This window comes from Rhinichthys klamathensis, unplaced genomic scaffold (genome assembly GCF_029890125.1).
Source record: "Rhinichthys klamathensis goyatoka isolate OS25496 unplaced genomic scaffold, OSU_Roscu_1.1 h1tg000202l_1, whole genome shotgun sequence".
Classification (NCBI taxonomy): Eukaryota; Metazoa; Chordata; class Actinopteri; order Cypriniformes; family Leuciscidae; genus Rhinichthys; species Rhinichthys klamathensis.
Genome location: NW_026606728.1, coordinates 24,650 through 47,271, shown reverse-complemented (window position 1 = coordinate 47,271; position 22,622 = coordinate 24,650). Strand labels below are relative to the sequence as shown.

At 39.7% G+C, this 22,622-nt stretch overlaps 1 protein-coding gene across 1 annotated transcript in view; it reads left to right on the top strand.

Moving 5' to 3' along the window:
* The window catches only part of sf3b2 (splicing factor 3b, subunit 2), a 37,706-nt gene that overhangs the window by 2,979 nt on the left and 12,105 nt on the right, over positions 1 to 22,622 (top strand). The window contains exons 5-17 of the mRNA XM_056263234.1: positions 5,216 to 5,278; positions 7,266 to 7,395; positions 8,313 to 8,416; positions 8,495 to 8,603; positions 8,861 to 8,955; positions 9,192 to 9,389; positions 9,654 to 9,776; positions 9,853 to 9,933; positions 13,051 to 13,278; positions 16,547 to 16,696; positions 19,900 to 19,989; positions 20,152 to 20,259; positions 21,087 to 21,194. Of these exons, the coding sequence (XP_056119209.1) occupies positions 5,216 to 5,278; positions 7,266 to 7,395; positions 8,313 to 8,416; positions 8,495 to 8,603; positions 8,861 to 8,955; positions 9,192 to 9,389; positions 9,654 to 9,776; positions 9,853 to 9,933; positions 13,051 to 13,278; positions 16,547 to 16,696; positions 19,900 to 19,989; positions 20,152 to 20,259; positions 21,087 to 21,194 (1,587 nt within the window). The remainder of the gene's footprint in view (positions 1 to 5,215; positions 5,279 to 7,265; positions 7,396 to 8,312; positions 8,417 to 8,494; positions 8,604 to 8,860; positions 8,956 to 9,191; positions 9,390 to 9,653; positions 9,777 to 9,852; positions 9,934 to 13,050; positions 13,279 to 16,546; positions 16,697 to 19,899; positions 19,990 to 20,151; positions 20,260 to 21,086; positions 21,195 to 22,622) is intronic.

The following is a 22,622-nucleotide window of genomic DNA, read 5'->3' as shown; positions in this document are numbered from 1 at the left end:
CAGCAAGACTTTCTTTACGGTGAACAGCAGCGATGATTATTAAATGTTTTTTTGTTTGTTTGTTTGTTTGTTTTCACTGAGCGGAAAAGATTAAGCCCGAGGTCCGACCCGAGTCATTTGCTTATATTTCGACCCGAACCCACGGGTCCCGTCGGGTTTGTCGGGCCGACCCGACCCGTTGAGAACTCTACTTCCAGGTTCTACGAACTCCGGCTCACATATGTCACGCATGTCGTGGTGGTCACGTGACCAGCGTCAGCCAATAGTGAGGCGGCGTTCTGACGTAGAAACAGGAAGTGCTGTACTGTGTTTACTATGCAAATAGCGTAGGAGATCTGAGACAGAAGAGAAGAAATTGTTGAATAAAGGCGCCGTTTTTGGGGATTTTTGCGCACAAAAAGTATTCTCGTCGCTTCATAACATTACGGTTGAACCACTGGAGTCACATGGACTATTTTAATGATGTCTTTCTGTGCCTTGAAAGTGGTCGTTGTATTGTGTCTATGGAAGGGTAAAAATTAGAGTTGAGCCGGATACTCGGCTGAAACGAGTATCCGGTACGGATAAAGAACTTTTGCCGTGTACGAGTAGTATATAGGGTTGTGCGATGTCTACCAATTTGGCATCAGACGATGTGTACAGTGAAACATCGCGATGGACGATGATATCGGGAGGAGGGGCGGGGCTAACATTTTAATTTTTCACTTAAGCAATAAGCCGGCAAAGCCGTGTTTTACAGTGGATTTAGAACAGCTAAGGGGCGTAGCACAACGCGGAGATATTTTCCTCTACATCTCATCAGCAATTTCGATGTCGGCAGCTCTGCAGCAGCTGAGCACTGAGGAGCGAATGTACAGTGACGTGACAGAACTGCCAGATTCAAACTGTGCTTTCGCGCTGTGGCTGCGCTGAGCCAGAGACGGACGCGCTCAGCGCTTGTCATATATCACAACTATTCAGTGTTTTTAACCACATAATGTTTATTTTAGGTTTCAGACATTTAAATGTATATAATTTATAGCAAAACAATACATTTATAGTTTGTAAAATACACAATGGTGTCTATAGAAGCAGCAATTACAACCCATTCAAATATATTTGCCGAGAGATTTCATTCATATCAGACACACAGTGTAAGTAACTACACTCACCGGCCACTTTATTAGGTACACCTGTCCAACTGCTCGTTAACACTTAATTTCTAAGCAGCCAATCACATGGCGGCAACTCAGTGCATTTAGGCATGTAGACATGGTCAAGAAAATCTCCTGCAGTTCAAACCGAGCATCAGTATGGGGAAGAAAGGTGATTTGAGTGACTTTGAACGTGGCATGATTGTTGGTGCCAGAAGGGCTGGTTTGAGTATTTCAGAAACTGCTAATCTACTGGGATTTTCACGCACAACCATCTCTAGGGTTTACAGAGAATGGTCCGAAAAAGAAAAAACATCCAGTGAGCGGCAGTTCTGTGGGCGGAAATGCCTTGTTGATGCCAGAGGTCAGAGGAGAATGGCCAGACTGGTTCGAGCTGATAGAAGGGCAACAGTGACTGAAATAACCACTCGTTACAACCGAGGTATGCAGCAAAGCATTTGTGAAGCCACAACACGCACAACCTTGAGGCGGATGGGTTACAACAGCAGAAGACTCCACCGGGTACCACTCATCACAACTACAAATAGGAAAAAGAGGCTACAATTTGCAAGAGCTCACCAAAATTGAACAGTTGAAGACTGGAAAAATGTTGCCTGGTCTGATGAGTCTCGATTTCTGTTGAGACATTCAGATGTTAGAGTCAGAATTTGGCGTAAACAGAATGAGAACATGGAACCATCATGCCTTGTTACCACTGTGCAGGCTGGTGGTGGTGGTGTAATGGTGTGGGGGATGTTTTCCTGGCACACTTTAGGCCCCTTAGTGCCAATTGGGCATCGTTTAACCTGTTAAGCTTCAAGCCCATTTTTGAAAAATCCCCAGATATGGCATTCCCAAACTGAAACAGATACAGTTCATGAACCCTTTGTACTAAAAGCACAAGTAAGATCTCATTTGAAAGCTGACACCTGGAAGTTTATTGTAAATGTAGAATTAATTATTGTCATAATGAAAAAAAATAGTTATAAATAGCTTCAAAGTTTTGTAAAGTTATTATACATTTATTTTTATGAAACATCTTCATGAAAATAAAATTGAAGTTGGCATTGTAGCAATCTAGAAATGCACTGCAGCTAAAGCCACATGTCTAACCATGTTATATTTAAAATCTGAAGATGATAAGTCTAAAACTCTGTATTTAGTTCAATGTTTTTCAAGATCATGTCATATGACTTTATTTTGATTAGACTGGTGTTTATTGTCATCTTATAAGCATCTATTCAGTCTATTGCCTCTATTGTTTTGTGATGCAAAAACGAGTCCCATTCAGTCTCAGGCTCCCCTGCACATATTCACACCTCTCCAGCCTGTTTATTGCTCTAAATATGCTTTTCTTTTGTCTGCATTATAATCACTAACGACTAGCAATTCACACTGTTTCAATCCCTCATTTATTTTATAAAAGTTCTCACTTCACAGTGAAACTGTATCAAATGCCCTTTTTGAAAAACGAAACATTTCAGTAAGCATTCTTATTTAGAAAAAAAATCATAAAAATTACATCGAAGTTAGGTAGCAGGTGCTCAGTACTAGCTAGCATGTTAGCTTAGCACACCCTCAATACACGACAATTTATGAGAATAAAACTATGTTTGTGCTCCAACTTACTTTATAGCGCAAGTCGAGTGTTTTAAATAACTTTCTGTAATCTGATTTGGCTTCAGATAAAAAAATCAGATAGAAAATATATTATTTTATTGTATTCTGCACAATTTGAAAGTCTATCTCGATTAGCATTACATTATACATATAATCTATTATTATGAAAATACCTGACATGACTCGAAGAACACAGGTAAATCAAATATCATTGCAATCATGTTTATTGTCTTCAAAACATCTTTATCTGCACTTTACAGCGATCTCGGATAGCTTTGTTTATGAATCACGACTTCCTGAATGTCACATGATTATGGCTCTTCTTCATGTGATCCATATATGGACTTTACTGTGCAACAGCGCCCCAGACTTCAGTATGAATGGATAACACAGTAAATCAGAGTATACAGCGCTCAAAATGATTACATCGACGCATTTGGGTATAAATTCAATAAATATTATTCCTGTCTATAGAAGTCTGATGTAAACCTATGAGAATCTATCAATATTTCTCCAAATCTGCACATGTTTGAGCTAAAAGCCCTGAGGGACGTTGTTTTGTCAAGTGCTGTCATGACGATCGCACGGGAGTTTTTTTCTGAATGAGAGCAGCTGACGCTCATAATTCATATTAAAGGTAACGACTCATTTTTTTATTTCATAACTCCTGACACAAATTAAGACATAACTGTCACTATAAGTTTCACAGAATACAATAGTGGTCAAATACTGAAACTTGAGTCTTATATCGTTTTAATGATGTATAGTTTGTCAAGTTAATCACATTAAATATGATAGTAACTTTGAACTATTTAAAAAAAAAACGCTTCAGAGCGCCCACGCACTGGTGACGGTTAACAGGTTAAATGCCACGGCCTACCTGAGCATTGTTTCTGACCATGTCCATCCCTTTATGGCCACCATGTACCCATCCTCTGATGGCTACTTCCACCATGTCACAAAGCTCTAATCATTTCAAATTGGTTTCTTGAACATGACAATGAGTTCACTGTACTAAAATGGCCCCCACAGTCACCAGATCTCAACCCAATAGAGCATCTTTGGGATGTGGTGGAACGGGAGATTGGCATCATGGATGTGCAGCCGACAAATCTGCGGCAACTGTGTGATGTCAATATGGACCAAACTCCCTGAGGAATGCTTCCAGCACCTTGTTGAATCTATGCCACGAAGAATTGAGGCAGTTCTGAAGGCAAAAGGGGGTCCAACCCGTTACTAGCATGGGGTACCTAATAAAGTGGCCGGTGAGTGTATAAGGTTAACTATATTCTTCTCCCAGTTCCCAGTTCCTTTCTTGCTGTGTTTCATTAAAAAAAATAAAGGAAGTAGTGGTATAAAACTATATTACAAATTAACTTTTTTTTTTTTTTAACCGTCTGCTGGCTCCAACCAGTTTTTTAACTGTTAAAAAATTTAAGTTAAAAAAACAAAAAATAATGTTGAGTATGAAAACTCTTGTTCGTTACATTTTACTTCATAATTGCAACCGCATGTGTTGTATTCATTGTTGCAAAACTTGTTCTGTATATAGTTCGTTTGTTATAGTGATCAAAACCATTGATCTGAAGCTCGATGCTGTCATGTAAATATAGTTTTCTAATCAGCAATAAATATAACAATTTCTGATCAACCCATATCAATTGCATGCTTAAAATAACATACTGGTTAAAGCCCCGCCCATTTCAAGACAACCTGACCCACTTCAGGGTTAAATCCCACCCACTTCCAGGTTAGGCCCCGCCCAGTCCGAGTACAGGTAAGCCCCTTTCACACAGCGCTTTGAACCCGGCAAATTGCCAGAGTGCCTTCTGTGTGAACGCAAACTCGACCCGGGATCGATGCCGGGTTGGGGACCTACTAACATTGCCGTGTTCAGACCCGGAACGCGCGCTGTGTGAACAAAAGCCAGAACCAATGCCATATAAGGGGTGTGTCGTAGTGAGGATTCACGAGTCTTTGCAATGACATAGTTATCGTGCGACTCAGTTACTCTAGAAGAAAGTTTGTGTTCGTCATCGATACAAGAAAGAACGAAAAAATGTCTGCAAACTGGACTGAAGTAGAGACCCGTCACATCCAACGTCACGCGTCTTTCCGGAACACACACGGGTTGTGTGTGAGCGCGCTCTCTGATTCCGGCAAATCACTGGCAGTGTGAATGAAGCAAAATCAAACGAACCCGGGTCAAATCCCGGATCACTTTATCCGTGTATTTCCTGTATCCCGTCTATACAGATACAGATAATGCTGTACTCGCTCATCCCTAGTAAAAATATCTTCATTTGTGTTCTGAAGACGAACGAAGGACTTGCGGGTTTGGAACGACATGAGGGCGAGTAATTAATGACAGAACTTTCATTTTTGTGTGAACTGTCCCTTTAAGAATACAATGAAATAAGGGGTCACATGACTGCGGTTTATAACCGTATGTGTGTGTTTAGGGTGATTCTCGGGGGATGGACGAGCAGATGAAGGAACAGGAACTTCTAGAGCAGCAGAAACGGGTGAATGTTCGCTTATTGCCTGTGATGCTGTCGTCAAGACTTTGTCATATAACGCAAACATTAACGGCTATATGAATGTGAATAATTTGATATGCTCTACCATTCAAAAATGTTTGGTGTCATATTTATATATATGTTATTTTTTTAAAGAAAGACATCTTTAGCAAGGATGCATTAATCAAAAGATAAACTTGCAAGATTTCTATTTTAAATATACGCTGTTCTTTTGAATTTGCTATTTATCAAATAATCATGAAAAAAGTATCACGTTTTCCACACAAATATGAAGCAGCACGACTGTTTTCAACATTGATAATTATCAGAAATGTTTCCTGAGCAGCAAATCATCATATTAGAGTGATTTCTGAAGGATCATGTGACACTGAAGACTGTAAATTCAGCTTTGATCACAGGAATAAAATAGTTTATTATTCAAATAGAAAAGAACTTTAAGTTGTAATAATATTTTACTGTATTTATCAAATAAATGCAGTCTTGTTGAACAGAAGAGACTCATTCAAAAACATTACAAATCGTACCGACCTTAAACTTTTAAACGGTAATGTACATATTTTGATCCATATTTTTGGGACTATATTGGGGTGAAGCACTGCTACTTGGGCACAGAGATAATCACGCAACACATGAAATCCATCAACTTCCATCAACATGGGACCAGCACCGAATAACTTCGATATCTCTGCGCCCAAGTAGCAGTGCTTCGCCTGTGCTTCACCCCAATATAGTCCCAAGTCAATCTCTGCCTAGGAAATCGCCTAGTCTTAATCTGCATTGCTATTTGTACTCGTCGTGAATACGCAGGCCACAAGAAGAAATTAGGGGTTTGTTTGTTTTTTTGGATCACTTTTACTCTTGAGATGCTATCCGGCAACATAGGATTCCATTCATTATGCTAAGCTAAGCTAGCGGCGGCGCTGCTAGACTAAGACAATGCATGCACTGAGACAAAAATGTGTTTGCCCGCCAATCTAAATGTAGGGGAGACGGTGAATAACCCCTATTTCAAAAACAGTGGCGTGTTCCTTTTACATGTGTATTCTTTTCACTCAGTGTGAGTTAGTATCAGTGTTTCCTCTAGGATTTTTTCCAACTGTGGTGGCAGGCCCATTTCCCCAGGGGGAGGGGGCGTGGCCCATCAGTGATATTCCCATTGGCCACGCCCCAGGTGTTTAAACCTCCCCTAAGTATTATTAAATGAAAGGCTCCAATAAGTGCAGCAAAGCGATTGCGGATCCTGTGCGCTGAATGATGCACTTGAAGCAACGCGAAGTCACTGCGCGCAGCGCTTCGCATTGAAAAGTTCAAAGCACAAAGAGAAGAGATTATATCTATCTATGCTTAGTGTATTATATCTATGCAACAGTTTATTGAGCCTTTTTTTTAACAGTTTTAAATTTCAGTTACAGTGCGCATGAAGACCAAATCATAGCGCTCTCTACTCTAGTGCTGTAATCTAACAGACACCCGGGAGAAGGGAATATGATTTAGAAAGCGCAATAAACTCCAGCAAGATAGTCATTTTTTGGAAACTATAGATCTTTATCTACAAAAAAAAAAAAAGTATAATAATGGGAACATTGATCTTGAAGAGAGTGTCGTCGTGTTACTGTCGTAACCGAACGCGACGCGCTGTTTGAATGCTGAATGGAGAATGACTGAGGAGAGATGAGTTTCCATTAACTTTAACTTAACGACTTAAATATATAAATTTTTACCGCACATTATGCTATTGAAAGACTTTAGAAGTCTTGGAATATAGTGCGAAAACTTTGTGCTTTACAATATTGTTTATGCCTTTAGTGGGGCTTAACAAATAACAAATATCGGACCTCACTGAGAAGCTGCAGCCTTGGCGGGATGGTTTTAGGTGTGGCGGCCCGCCACGGTGGAATGAATGTAGCGGAAACACTGAGTATGAATGGCTGAAACCATTTTAAAGGTCTTATAGTGAGTGTGTGTCTCTCAGGCTGCTGTGCTTCTGGAACACGAGAGACAGCAGGAGCTTGCTAAAGTCCAGCAGGGGGCGCCACCGGGCCCCAGAGGACCTGAACTGGGACCCCGACCCACCCTCCTGCCCCCCATCCCCCCTCTCAGAGGTCAGCTGACACACATTCACCATGATGCTCTTTAACATCTGTTTGTAATATACATAATAGGCAAAAATATTTCTTATCCAAATGTTGGTAGATTCATTTAATTTCTGGCCTATTTTGCGTCCATTGTCTTTCAGACTAGTGGAAAGAAAACCTCAAATACACTTAGGTGTTTAGTTTATTGCACTTTATCTATTTGCATTTGTATATTTCAGTCACAATCAGTCAGAAATCTCCACTTCAGCAGCTTTACACACACACCACGCTTCACAGTTTTATTCATATCTATATTTGGAAGGCTTTTACTGAGGGGTTTGTCCATATATAATTTGATTTATGACATTTTATTCCTAAAAACATGGTGAAAATGTTTTTGTTGTTTCTGTCTGTTAACAATATTTTCTGGTTTGAGTGATAAAAAGTGAAATCTGAAATCCCCTCTGATTTTCACCTTTGACTCTGTCAACAAAATGAAACAAGAATGTAGCATATTAACTTTTTTGCCATTTTTAATCAATCAACTGGGGAAGTATGCTGTCTATTAATTACGTTTTTCACCCTATTCCTCTATGATGTGGTGTCTAAAGGGACAGTTCACCTGAAAATAAAAAGTGTCATTTACTCACCCTCAAGTTGCCCCAAACCTGCATGAAGTTCGTTCTTGCGCTGAACACAAAAGATATTTTGAAGAATGTGGGTAGCAACAGTTTCTGGTCCCCATTGACTTCCATTCAGCAGCTTTGGTTGCCAACATTTTTCAAAATGTCCTCCTTCATGTTCAACAGAAAACTTGAGGGTGATTAAGTAATGATAGAATTAACATTTTTGGGGTGATCTATTAATTTCAGACAAAAAGACGAGATTGAAACGCCTGTAAATCTGATGTGATTTTTACTCTAAACATTGATTTGCTCCTGTAGTCGGGACTCAAGGTGGCCCGGCTCCTCCAGGTGTCCCGATGTTGCTCCAGGCCGCCAATCTACGGCAGAAAGTCCCGCCCCCTCCAGGAGAGGACGCCAGAGAGGTGCGAGACCCTTGACCGATGCGCATAGTCTGCCTGAGTAATGAATCTCTTTACTGATCTCGACTTGTGTGTGTTCAGGGGTGGCAGGGTGAAGATGTTGGCATCGGGCCGAAGATCCCTCAGGCCCTGGAGAAGATCCTGCAGCTGAAGGAGATGAGGCAGGAGCAGCTCAGCGTCGCCCCTATAGGTCACTATGAGGAACTCGTCACTACACCCAAACGCTGCTTTAATGTCACTAATGATCGCATTTAAGAGATGAGAGCACTTGAGCACATCAAGTCTAATTACCAGTGGGAGAAACACTGAATTTACTCTGAGACTTGAATTTGAAAGCGGGGGCTTGTGAAGTAATGAAATCATTTGTGATTAAGTTAATGCTGGTTTACATTTAAACAATACAGGAATGCTTGTTAAATGATTTCTCCGGCTCTTTCTTGTCTTTAGAGGAGGAAGATGATGACGATGAGATAGACTTGAACAGTTCCTCCGCCCGTGGAAATTCAGATGACGACGATGAAAGCGGTCTTTCTAAAAAAGATGTAGGTCTCCTCACTTGCTTTGTCAGCATTTTCAAGCGTCATTGATCTAACTACAGGAGTCAACATTTGAAGCGGATCAAATCCTTTCATCAAAGTTATACGTGCATTTTGAACAACACTCGTTCTTGTCTTAGGACGACCATTTTGATGAACTTTTTTTGACCCACTTCAAATGTTGACTACTGTATTTCTTCTGAACACTTTTAATCGATTCCTTCTCGCTCGCTTGCTTGCAGAAAAACCGCAAGCGCAGGAACAGGAAGAAGAAGAACAAGAAGAAGAAGCGGGAGCAAGAGAAGGAGCAGGAGGAGGAGAGGAAGAAAGAGGAGAGCCGTGAGAAAGAGGCCGAGGTGGAGATCGAGTACGTGACGGAGGAGCCCGCCATCTACGACCCCAACTTCATCTTCTTCAAGAGGATCTTTGAGGCGTTCAAGGTCAGGAGCTTTACAGGACGGCAAATGCCAACTTTCCTTGGTGTTTTGAGATAAGAAACTGGTCCAAAAATAACATTTCTTGTAACAAAACCGCCGCAAAACATTGTGTTTGATATGAGGAGGAAATGAAGCTTGTTTGGTTTTGCAGTTAGATCTTTGATTGACAGTTCGTGGCCCTTCCGGCTTCATTCACCTACACTAGTATTTTAAAGACTGAAATGTTATATTTTGATGGATGTGGCATTCAACGGCTTTCTATCACAGCTGACAGATGATGTGAAAAAGGAAAAGGAAAAAGAGCCGGAGAAGCCCGAAAAGCCTGAAATCCTTTCCTTTAAGAAGAAGGGATTCGAGCTGGAGAAGAAGGACAGTGATGACAGCGACGATGTAAGTTGAAAGTCGCCCAGCTCTTATGGTCTCCTGATGATGTTCCCGTCTAACCCCTTCACTTCCTGTTTGACAGGACCTCAAGAAGGACTTGCCTAAGCTGTCCAAAAAGAAACTGAGGAGGATGAACAGGCTGACCGTGGCGGAGCTCAAACAGGTAACTCGAGTTTATTAAAACCACCTAACAGTTCAATGTTTAGATTAAAAAGTCTTGTAGAATTGTAAATGTACTTACTGAAAAATGTCATAACTATGCATTTTATTGTTTACTTGGCACTCAAATAACATGATCATGTCATTTCAAAATGGGAATTGTTGCTGTTTTTAGTGCTAATAGCAGATCAAATATTATTGTCACCAGGGTTTGACTAACTTTTTTGATCACCAGCCGTGGTGGCTAGTGTTTTGACATCGATACCATAGGGGAAAACTGCCATATAGAGATTTTTAATATCTCATAATTTGGTGGCCGGTATATTAGGCTGCTGTCACTTTAAGACCTGACACAGACCCATTATATGGTTTTATACAGCCAATATACTTATGTGCACACACTTTGGGTGTGAGCAAAATCATGCACAATATGTGCAATCCCACGGCAAAATTCAAGCCCTGTAACATCAATATTCATCCAGAGCAAATGAAACGAGTGAGTAAAGGGACGCGGGTTTGTGTGTAACTCGCTGTTGGAGAGATGAGACCGAGAGAAAGCGCAGCTGGTGTTGTGTATCCTGCGGAAGAGTTTCAGATATTCCAGTATCTGTCTCAAAAAATCAATATTTTTGACACTACATTGCACTATATTTATTAATTACTTCATTGTTTATTATTTCAGATGCCTTTTTAAAAGACTACAATTGAAAAATGTACATTATATAAAAAGTGGCTGGTAGGAGTGACTGCGTTACTAGGCCTGTCGCGATAGTCAATAAATCAATTAATCGCACGATAAAAAAAATGAGCTCGATAATTTTCCGGCCGCGATAATTTCCTTTTGCATGCTTGTTTGTTTACCTCATCTCTCTCTCTCTCTGTCTCTCTACACCAAAGAGACTGGATGACAACTCTCGGTTCCTTATCGTAGGAGTGAACTAGAGCTTAGATTCTCTGCCCGAGCCCGATATTTCCCGACACTATCCTTGATCTAGAGACGTGCACTCCCAACGCAATAGAGAGCGGCGCGGCACTAGATCTGATGGCCGAGCGCGAGCGGTAATGCACTAACTCTGTGTGTGCGGTTTGCATATAAAAACGAATAGATTTGTATTCCTCTGTTGCAGAAAAGCAACAAGAACAACTAAAACAAAATAGAAACGATTTACAGGCCAGAGTTTCTATTCATAACATGTTTGCAGCGTTGAGCGATGTAGCCAATCACAGACATATGTGTTGATTTCTTGAACGCAATGGCCAATCAGAAGCATTTAAGATAGACTCCCCTCACCGCTCAAAACTGACTTTTTGTTCATTGCTTAATTCTGTATACTGGCAAATCCTCTGATTATAGCAAACAAAGTGTGGATATTATGAAAGATTGATTGTCCAGTCAGCTTCATTGATAATAACAGATGTGTGAGATCGCGATGAACTGTCAGCTTTAGGAATTATTAAGGGAGCGCACTTTGGGCGCATTCAGTCATGCCAAACCATGCACGCAGTAGCCTGCTTGCTTTTATGTTAAATTAACAGTGGTTTGTGCTTTAAGGCGAGACACTACAGGTGAATAGGGTAATTTTTTTAACTAGCAGATATCACCATGAAACTTTCCCTGTTGATTACCTACATTAAGATGAGAAAAAAATGTATTACAAGTTTTCTGTAATTTAATGTTTAAATATGCAAATTAGAAGATGCTCCTAAGTGAGTTTTAATAGTTGCTCACCTCGTGTAACGTTTCGGGCCCAGCCCTTCATCAGACTGATGAAGGGCTGGGCCCGAAACGTTACACGAGGTGAGCAACTATTAAAACTCGCTTAGGAGCATCTTCTGGTGTGCGGACTCATTGTTTACCTTTGCAAATATCTGTCCGTCCAGCACCCAGTTTTATTACTTTGGATGTGCGTGCTGCACTTTTTTGAACTCTAAATATGCAAATTAGGCATTGTCTAATTAAATATGCACAAATTTGCATATATTTCAAAAAATGAAATCTGAGTATTGGATAAAGCCAGGTTCAAAATTATTTTTTCATTGTGTTCACATATTAGATGGGAAAAAAAATTACAGAGGGATTTATGGATATCTACTTTTGTTATCCTGTAAATCAGAATATACCGTCAATAGCCTTAAAAAAATGATTTTTGCCATGTTTTTTGGAATAAAACGTTATATAAATCGGGCTAGGAATAATATATTTACAAATCCCTCAGTAAATGTCTTCATAATATAACTAGGTACAAGAGTGGAAAGTTTGGTGTATATAGGTGCTACCGAAGTGGAGATTTCGGACGTGGAGTTTGAGAGAAAAGTCGTTTTGAGAAAACGGGCTTTAAAGATTTAGCATCAGCCAATGAGATTGCGCATTTGCGCCCTTTTATTTCCACGATTGGTTGCTGATAAAAAGGAAATGACCATATTTGGATCCGACAACACTGTACAGGAGAGAGAGCGCTTTCTAACGGTGTGTGTGATGACAGGGTGCAGATCGCGGAGCAACGGATTATTTACAACGCCCAACTTTTGATGAATTTATGAGAAATCTACAGACGCAAACAGACAGTGTAGTAAAATAAAGACCTAAATGTGTATTTCAGACTTTTTTTCACCACAAGTCTGAAAGAAGACATGTTTATGAAGACAAATATCCCGAAATCTCAAAATTGACCAGTGAAAAAAAAACGATGTTTTTGCCTGCCGTGTCTCGCCTTAATAACAAATAATTTATCATAGGGTTGGGTTTTGTTTACATCCATTTTATTGATTGTTTTTGGTATTTATTCAAGTGCATTTTTCCATTCTTCCAGAGTCCATTGGTTTTATTGTTTTTGGTTGTTTTGTTCATTTATTGTGGATATTTAAAATGTTTTCCATTTTCAGTGTTAAATAGTCTTTAGAAATAAAAGTTTATTGATCTTTGAAAAGGTGTACCTGCATTTTTATGCCATTATCAGTATTTTAGATGTAAATGGTCTCAGAACGACAATATTATCGTCCAGCAAAATGTGTTATCGTGACAGGCCTATGCGTTACACGCCACTGCTGAAATCCACACGCATCTGACAGGTGTTAATGTCAAGCCCTGTTTTCCCCCTTTCCTCATGTTCGTCTCTGCCAGCTCGTGGTCCGCCCTGACGTGGTGGAGATGCACGACGTGACGGCGCAGGAGCCCAAGCTGCTGGTTCACCTGAAGGCCACCAGGAACACGGTGCCGGTGCCGCGTCACTGGTGCTTCAAGAGGAAGTACCTGCAGGGCAAGAGGGGCATAGAGAAGCCTCCGTTTGAGCTGCCCGAGTTCATCCGGAGAACCGGCATCCAGGAGATGAGAGAAGCCCTGCAGGAGAAGGTACCGCTCGGGTTCATACACACACTGCCATACTATCCATTTCTTTAAAAAATTATATATAATGCCTTTATTCAGCAAGGACACGTTATGTTTGTAAAAAGTGACTAAAGACTTATAAAATACTTCTATTTTAAATAGATGCTGTTCTTTTGAACTTGTATTCATCAAAGAATCATGAAATAATGTGTCAAATGGATCAGCACCACTGTTTTCAACATTGATAATAATCATAAATGTTTCTTAAGCTGCAAATCATCATATTAGAGTGATTTCTGAAGGATCATGTGACTGAAGACTGGAGTAATGATGCTGAAAATACAGCTTTGATCACAGGAATAAATTACACTTTACTATATATTTAAACAGTTATTTTGAATTGTTACAATATTTCACAATATTACTATTTTTACTGAATATTTGATCAAATAAACGCAGCGTTGGTGAGCAGAAGAGACTTCTTACAAAGACAAAAAAAATTACCAACCCAGAACTAGGGCTGGGTGGTATATCGAGTTTGTACGATATATCGCTATACTTTTTTGAAACGATATGGAATGAGGCAATACCGTTTATATCGATACAGTAGTTTGATATGAGCACATCTGAAAAATAGCGGAGGTCGCAGTGTGAGCTGCTGCAGTGAATGTATAGCTACTAGGGGTGGAACGGTACACAGAAGTCACGGTTCGGTTCATACCTCGGTTCAGACGTCACGGTTCGGTACGATTTCGGTACAATGGAGTGAATAGCAAAACAAAAATATAGAAGGCTTTTTATATAAATGTCTTAAGCCTTGTATTTTTTAAATAAGTTTTATTAATAAAGGCATATAACCAGTTTATTTGTAGTGCACTGACAGTAGTTTTATATAATTAGTTTATTAATTAAATGATTAAAAAGACGAAAAGACCTTGAGATATGTTTGGTAATTGTACCTGAATGAATTTAAAATTAATTTGCTATTTCAGATCAATATATTTGTTTCCTTCATTTTAATTAACCCTAACTTTATTCTCATATGATAAATAATTGATTTCCGTATAAAATAATACTACCACTAAAAACTTTTGTCAACAGTTGTAGGTTACAGTTTGATAAGAGTTTAGAGTGTGACAAAAGCACAATGTTGTGTTTTATTGCGAGTGTACACAAATATAAGTAAACAATTTGCAGTTTTAATGATGTCCTGTATGAAAAAAATGACGGAGTATGTTTTTATGTTTCCACTGTTTGATCGCCCGTGCCTCTCTCACACACACACACGCACACAGTTCGATCGCGCGATTCGCGCCCGCGCCTCTCTCTCTCTCTCTCTCTCTCTCTCTCTCTCTCTCTCTCTCTCTCTCTCTCTCTCTCTCTCTCTCTCTCTCTCTCTCTCTCTCTCTCTCTCTCTCTCTCTCTCTCTCTCTCTCTCTCTCTCTCTCTCTCTCTCTCTCTCTCTCTCTCTCTCTCTCTCTCTCTCTCTCTCTCTCTCTCTCTCTCTCTCTCTCTCTCTCTCTCTCTCTCTCTCTCTCTCTCGCGCACACACACACACACAGTTCGATCGTGCGATTCGCGCCCGCGCCTCTCTCTCTCGCACGCGCGCGCACACACACACACACACTGTTAATCGCGCCTCTCTCTCTCGCGCGCGCGCACACACACACACACACACACTCCAGCATTGCAATCTTGATTGCAGCCTGTTCATTGCTGGGTTCACAGTCACACCAAAAGCGAATAGAGCGAAATTTATCGCTATTTAAGAGGGTTTTTTTTATTTGTACCGTGTATTCTCCGTGCAAATTCGTGCACCGAACCGTGACGCCCGTACCGTTTCGGTTCAATACGAATACATGTACCGTTCCACCCCTAATAGCTACATAGTACAATTTGTCCTAAACATGACACAAGCTTATATTAAGGGCTTCAAAAATAACTGGTAGCCTAAGATATAGTTAGCAAGTTTAAAGCAGCTTGTCCTGTCAGATGCACTGACAGTTACTGTTGCTGACTGACAGATAAATAGGCCTACTTGAGCTGATTAATGCGTTTGAGATGTGGTGCATTCCTCAGTGCTCAACTTACATTTCACAGGTATATTCTCCATCTGTAAATGTTAGTCAAACAAATATGTCCATTTCACTGTCAGGAGAGGACGAGCTTCTGCAAGTGAATCTCCGCTAAAATTCAAGCTTCTGTGAACTAGCGCCGCCGCGAGCACGCGCGTCAAACAGACGGAGCACAATAGAAGAGTAGCGCAATAATTCTGACTAAAATAAACATATTGCTAAAATATTTGTTGTTGGAGACAATAAATGTACTATATGTGGAATTTTAAACCTACAAGTATATTTTTTTGAAAGTGCCCATTATAATGGGGTAATCAAATGCAGGCTAATATAATTAGTTTGTGCTTTTGTTTTTGTTTTTATTTTCATTTTTAGTTTAGCCTTTAGTCAATTAAAAATAAAATCTTTTTGCACATTATATATTGCATAGCCTACATTACATGCACTATATTTGTTGCCATATCCTTCAATATCAACATTGTTTGTAGGATATCGTTGGGCAGAATGTGAAATTTTTTTTTTAAAAATAAATACAGATTTTCTTTATCCAAATAGAAAATCGTAGTAAGTACCGAGATATATATCGCATATCGCCATTTAACCAAAAAATACCGAGATATGATTTTTTTGGCCATATCGGCCAGCCCTACCCCGAACCTTTCAATAGTAATATATATATATAAAACTTTATTTAAATATTAAGTGCTTTTAATGTACATAGCGGTATAGAAATGTATTGAATATGTTCCTCTTGGCTGTTATTGTGCCGCATTTTGTTTTTGATTGTGGTAATATAATAAAGCTTCCTATAATGATGCTTGATCCTATTGTGTTTTAGAGCAAGGTCATTAAACCAGAATGTAGCTGTTTGGAGAAAGATTATAAAGTTTGAAAGCAACGTCATTTGTGCAGGACCTTTCCACTTTAATATTCAATAATATAGTTCAGTGCAGACATTAAAAAATCTGCTTTTTGTCGAACATGAGCTCTGCAGTTGAACAGCGTTAAGTAGATCATCGTGTTTCGTTCCTGTCTTAAAGTGTGTCAGATGAGCTCAGGAGTGACACTGGTGTGTGATCGCTTGTTTGCATCATCGTGTGATGTTTCCATATGAGACTGACGTTTATAATATTGTGAACCTGGTTATTTTCAACTTTAATGTCGTGTTGGTGTTTCCCGCTGCTGGCAGCTTTACTGACGTCTCTGTATCCCTGTAGGAAGACGCCAAGACCATGAAGACCAAAATGAGAGAGAAAGTTCGGCCCAAGATGGGGAAGATCGACATCGACTACCAGAAGCTGCACGACGCCTTCTTCAAATGGCAGATCAAACCCAAGCTCACGATTCACGGAGACCTGTACTATGAGGTGCGCTTGCGTTACAGGGGCGTTCGCACCGCAGGAACTAGGAATGATTTTAGTTCTAGGAACTCCTTTCATTTACTCCTACTTCAGAGTCGAGTCTAAAGCCCCGTTCACACCGCCAGCGTGTGTCGCTAGTCTCTGTACTGTGGAGCACGGTTATTATAGTTTTGCATTTTTCATTAGTTTTTATTTTGTTTTGAATTTTTGTTTTCAAATTCTGTTTAGTTTTAATTAGTTTTTAAAGTGGGTTTGCTAGTTTAGTTTTTATTAGTTTTAGTGTTAGTTTTAGTCGTTTTTTTTGTTTGTAGTTTGGGTTATTTGTCGGGGCAAGATTAAAAAAGGTCAGGAAAAATAGTGTAATAATAACTCAACAAAAACATCATACAATTTTAGAAATATCTATTCAACAATAAAACCAGTACATAAAACGTAGCCTACAATGTGAAGTTCCTTTACCTTACAAAATCCACTCGCCGTACCAAATATCTACACCACATCTATATAATATTCACACCCTATACAAATCCCACAGCTGTAGGCTACAATTCCCACACCCTATACTAAATTTACCCTATACAATACTCATCTGGATCGAAGCGGCAAACATTCAGTGTAAGAGTAAAATATTGACATAACATTATTTAATATTTGAATCACAGCTTATAGTGTTTTGACATCGACAACCCAAGTGCATTTTACCTCAAATTTGCGACTAGTTAACTTTCTAAAGAAGGCGCAATCGCTTCTCGGGTCGACATTAACACACTGACAAAATTGTATTAAGATTTTAAAATATTTTCACACCACTTTTTAATGTGTGATTGTGTAAAGGTGTTCACGAGATACCAACCTTTCGCGAACTTGCTTTCAACATCGAACCCTCGTTTTCATGGAGACGCGGTGTGTGTGTGCATGCGTGCATGTGACAGAGACGGAGGGAGAGCAGGGAAAGGAAATGCAGCTGAACGAATACACTGCGTGTTTTAAATAGCGTTAACAAATGAAAGACATTGACAAAGACGAAAACTAAGGACATTTACTCTATTATTTTAGTTAGTTTTGCCAAACACACGTTACAGTTTTAGTTAGTTATCGTTTTTTTTGTAATGCCTCGTTTTTTTTTTTATTTCAGTTAACGACAATGTTTTTTCCCACCTAGTTTTTGTTTTTTCGTTCGTTTTCGTTAACGATTATAACCTTGCTGTGGAGTCGCTTTTGGCCTTCGTAGTGATGTCGCTCTAATGTTATTGGTAGACTGCACGTCTGTCCATATCTATACAAAATACCATCATCTTTCCATATCTATACAAAATACCATCATGAGTGATATATAACTATATCATTTTAATTTGACTAGGAATTAGGCTCAAAAGAAACTGTATGCTGTTGGGAGAGTTTTTATATTCCCACAGCAGTGTTCAGTGGATTAAATCATTTACTAGATTAACGATCGATCAATCAACAAATTAAACTCACTCATACTGTCATAAATTACTAAAATGTCATTCGAATTTGACAAATAATCAATTTTCTTGTCCCTAATAGTCAATATAATGCAGGGGAAACTGTAAAATGAACTGTACTTGCATCATAAAATTACAACACTTGAACTATAAATGTATGAATTAAACTCACTGAGACTGTTGACAGTTTCTTTTCCATGCATCATTTTATTATATTCATGTATGTGGATACAGTCAAATCATATAAAACAGTGAAATCGCCCTGGAACTCTTTTTGCCTGCGCTCGAGACGGGGACGTGAGCTCCACTGAATGTCTTCTTTCTTATTGGTCGTTGCTCGCTAAAATCGCTTCGCCGCCGGAAGTCGCCAGCGCTCCATTGAAATGATTGGGATCGTGTCGCTGGCGGTGTGAACGGGGCTTAAACCAGAACTATAGGAACTATCCGTGATGTTGGTGTGCGCTGATTGGCCAAACACACTCGAAACACCAGCATATCCTACGACACCATCCCGAAATCAAGTTAGGTGGAGCACAGAAAACAACCCAAAAGCAGCAGCCTACACTGCATAGTTTAATCATTTGCATAGTTAATATTGTACTTTTGTGTTCAGTTTATACGGGTTTTTAAATGTTATTTAATAAAAAAAAAAAATTCTCTCAATCTCTATCGTTTCCGCCCCTGTGATAGAATCGTGATACGAACCGAATCATGGGTTTGGTGAATCGTTACAGCCCTAATATATATATTTACTCCAGAAACTAACTCTACAAACATGGAAAACAGTGATAGTATTAGCCAGGACTGTTAGACAGGGCGTACACTAATGAACACGGAGGATGCGAGCACTGTGTGGATCTGGTGTTTTCAGCGCCGTCAAAATAAAGGTCACAACAAGCGCAGCTTATGTCACTTCAGAGTCTCTACTGGCGGCGCGAACACAACCAGGAAAACGTTCCTAGGGGAATCATTAGTTATCGGGGAAACCCCCTGGTGGATCGTTCCTAGAACTACCCGGTGCGAAGCCCCTATCATGTCACATTATTTGCAGGGCCACACACAATCTGCGGACTTTTTTTGTGATTTCTGTGCTGAATTTTTAGAAAAATCTGCTGAATTATGCGGAATGGTTTTAATAATTGTGTGTATATATATTATATATTGTATATTATTGTTTATAGCAATATATATATTACCTTTTTTTGCATTTTTTTTTAATTTTGCGTAATTTTAAATTTGTTAAAGATCTTAGCGTATTAGAAATGAAAACATTACTAAATATTCACTTAACTTTTATTTGAGGTTCACAATACAAATGCAAATAGAACTTTTATTTTGACGGGTTTCTGAGTGTATCTGACGATGAAATGCTGGAGATGAGCGCGTGCTTGAGTGTGTGTAGTACACAAACCTACGGCGCTCATTTTCCCTCTCTGTTCTTGTGTAAAAAACGTTTGCAAATTATTTTGTGCTGTGATTTTTGCAGACAAGAGACGTTTCCTTAATTCCTCCGCGTTCAGTTTTATTTGAGACATTTTAAACATTCACTTTCTCATAAAAAAAAATTAAACCTCAATCAGCGCAGCCTACAATCGCGCAAGTTGTACTTGTCAATGATGGTCGGGCACTACTACAATCTGCGGAAATATGCGGAGGTTTCTGCGTAAGTCTGCGGCGTGTGGGCCTGTTATTTGTTATGATGGCGCTTTCTGAGAAAAACCCCTTTTTGTTGTTGTTATTCAGGGGAAAGAGTTTGAGACGCGGCTGAAGGAGAAGAAGCCAGGCGATCTGTCGGACGAGCTGAGGGTTGCTCTCGGGATGCCCACAGGACCCGTGAGTGCTTCACACCACACAGATCCTCCTCCTCTATGAGCTGCTTGTGCAAAGAGGCTGTTGTGTGTGAAATTGCAAGAGAGCTTTTCATGCTCCTAGACGCTTATGTAATTTCTTCTGTCTAATTTTAGCTGAGCTTTTCTCGTGTGTTTGTCTCGGCAGAACTCTCATAAAGTTCCTCCGCCGTGGCTGATCGCCATGCAGAGATACGGTCCTCCTCCCTCCTACCCCAACCTGAAGATCCCCGGCCTCAACGCCCCCATCCCTGAGGTCAGACACACACACACACACACACACACACTGGGGAAAACAGTGTTGAGGAATGTTGCTTTTATACGTAGCTCTTTCCTAAACATTACAATATTGAATTAGTTACTTTTTATGGAAAGTTATGTTACTTTTTCATCTGGGCTTGTTTGTTAGTTTTTGTTTGTAATTAAAAACACCCAAGAGTTATCATTAGAAGAGCTGTTGCCAAACATATAACATAAGAAACATCATAATCACTGCAATAATGATCCAGCCATAGACTCTGAGTCATTGGCCTATTTTAATCCAAACAGAGACTTTTTGCTGGTCAGTGTATAAAAAAAAAATATTAAAAAATGTGCTTTTTTAAATATTAAAAATGTAAGCAACTACGTTATGAACTATATATGGGAAATCTCCAATGGGATTTTTAGGTTTTCTAGTTATGCTCAATTTGAAAGTACTACTTTGGCAGGATAGATGCTGTTGGTGAGTGTGAGCCCTATTAAATATTTAAGTGAATTAACTCAACATGTGGGACTGTGACATGCAATTGTTGTTTTTCACAATTAATTTAAAATGATGTAAACACTTCCAGCAGTGATATGCAAAACTGAGCCGTCATGTTTGATTAGAGGAAGCTCTTGTGAGGAAGGAAGAGATTTTCCATTTGATTTAGTCAGTAATTAGATATAAAGCAATGCTTGTAACTCTGATCAACAACACATGCGCATCCTCTTCCATTAGAGGATCTGATTTACATTCATGAAAACCCTTCCACTATCTAAATGTCATGGCCATCATAATGTTGTTGTTCATACTGAGGTGTGTGTTTGTGTCTCTTTCAGAGCTGTTCGTTCGGGTATCACGCCGGCGGGTGGGGAAAACCTCCTGTGGATGAGACGGGGAAACCGCTGTACGGAGATGTGTTCGGGACCAACTCCATAGACTTCCAGGTGAGGACACTCAATTAGCTGCACATTTAAAGCAACACCAAGTAAGATTTTTTACCTTAAAATAGTGTTTCCAAAATGGTTTCAGTGGTTCATTAAGTCGTAACAGGGTGAAAGGCACTTCTGGATTCGCTTTGCGCTACTATATCTGCTATAACCACGCTGTGTAAGATTGCCAGATCGGGTCGCGTTTCTGTAGTTCTAACGAGACATAAGAAAACTAAAATCATGCAACATACTAGAGATGCGCGGATGGGCTATTATTTCATCCGCAACCGCATCACAAAACTCATCCGTCCGCCATCCGTCCACACCAACGTTTTTTGACCAATTTGACCACCGCTAATTTTGGGCGATACAAGGCGCTGCTGATGACAGCTGCGAGACTAGAAAGCTCTCAGAATATCAGCAGTAAACTCCGTCTCCGATCGGCGCGCAGGGACAAAAATAAATAAATAGCCTAAATTAAACGCACTTCTGCAAACCTGACCTTATCTGATAGGCTACTGTACATTATAGTGTTGTCAAAAAAGTCGGTACTTCGGTACCAAGTCGGTACTAAAAAAAAATTAACGGTTACGGTACCAGCTTTTCTAGGTACCGAGTACCGGGTTAATCCGGTTCTTGATGCGCTGTCCGAAAGGTGCAGAGTTGCGTCCTCTTCATAAAAACACTGAGACATGGCGACCGGCGGCGCTGCTAATGCGTTGGCTCTGAATCCACTTGTTGACAAGAAAGGAGGAAAGAGCCACATATGGAAATATGTTGAATTAGGCTAATGTCACGTTGCCATAAAGGGCCGTTCACACGTTCACATAGCACTTTTTTTGCGCGTGCAAATTTCAAATGTAGGCCCGCGGGAAGCGCGCTCATAATAGAAGCGACGTGCGAGCTTGTTTTTCCAGGCGCGTCACTGTTTATGGTTGCATAGCGGAGACACGCGAGAGCGAGCGCTTGTGGAGAGAAGGAGAAAGCGGTGCAAACTGCGCTCCCCGTGATGACGAGGAAGTATCAGCAAATCATTTATTGATTTCTAGCCCTTGCATTAGAAATCAGCTACAGGGTTCTCAAGTTTTGAAGACAGGCAAGAGTGACATTTTTGGCAGTTTTGGATTAAATAAAAGTAGGCTACAGTTAAGTCAAATAAAACATGTTTTATCTCCTGTATAGTTTGGTAACACTACAATAAGATACCATTCATTAACATTACTTAATGTGTTAACATCAACACATTGAGTGAACAATATATTTTTACAACATTAATGAATGTTTGTGAATGTTATTTAATACAAACACTTGATTGTTCATGTTTGTTCACTTCATTCATTGTGCATTAAATAATGTTAAAAAATGTATTTGTATATTTTTAAATTAACCCCAAGGAGAATAATTGCTACAGTATATAACTATGGTTTATTGTTAGGTCATTTT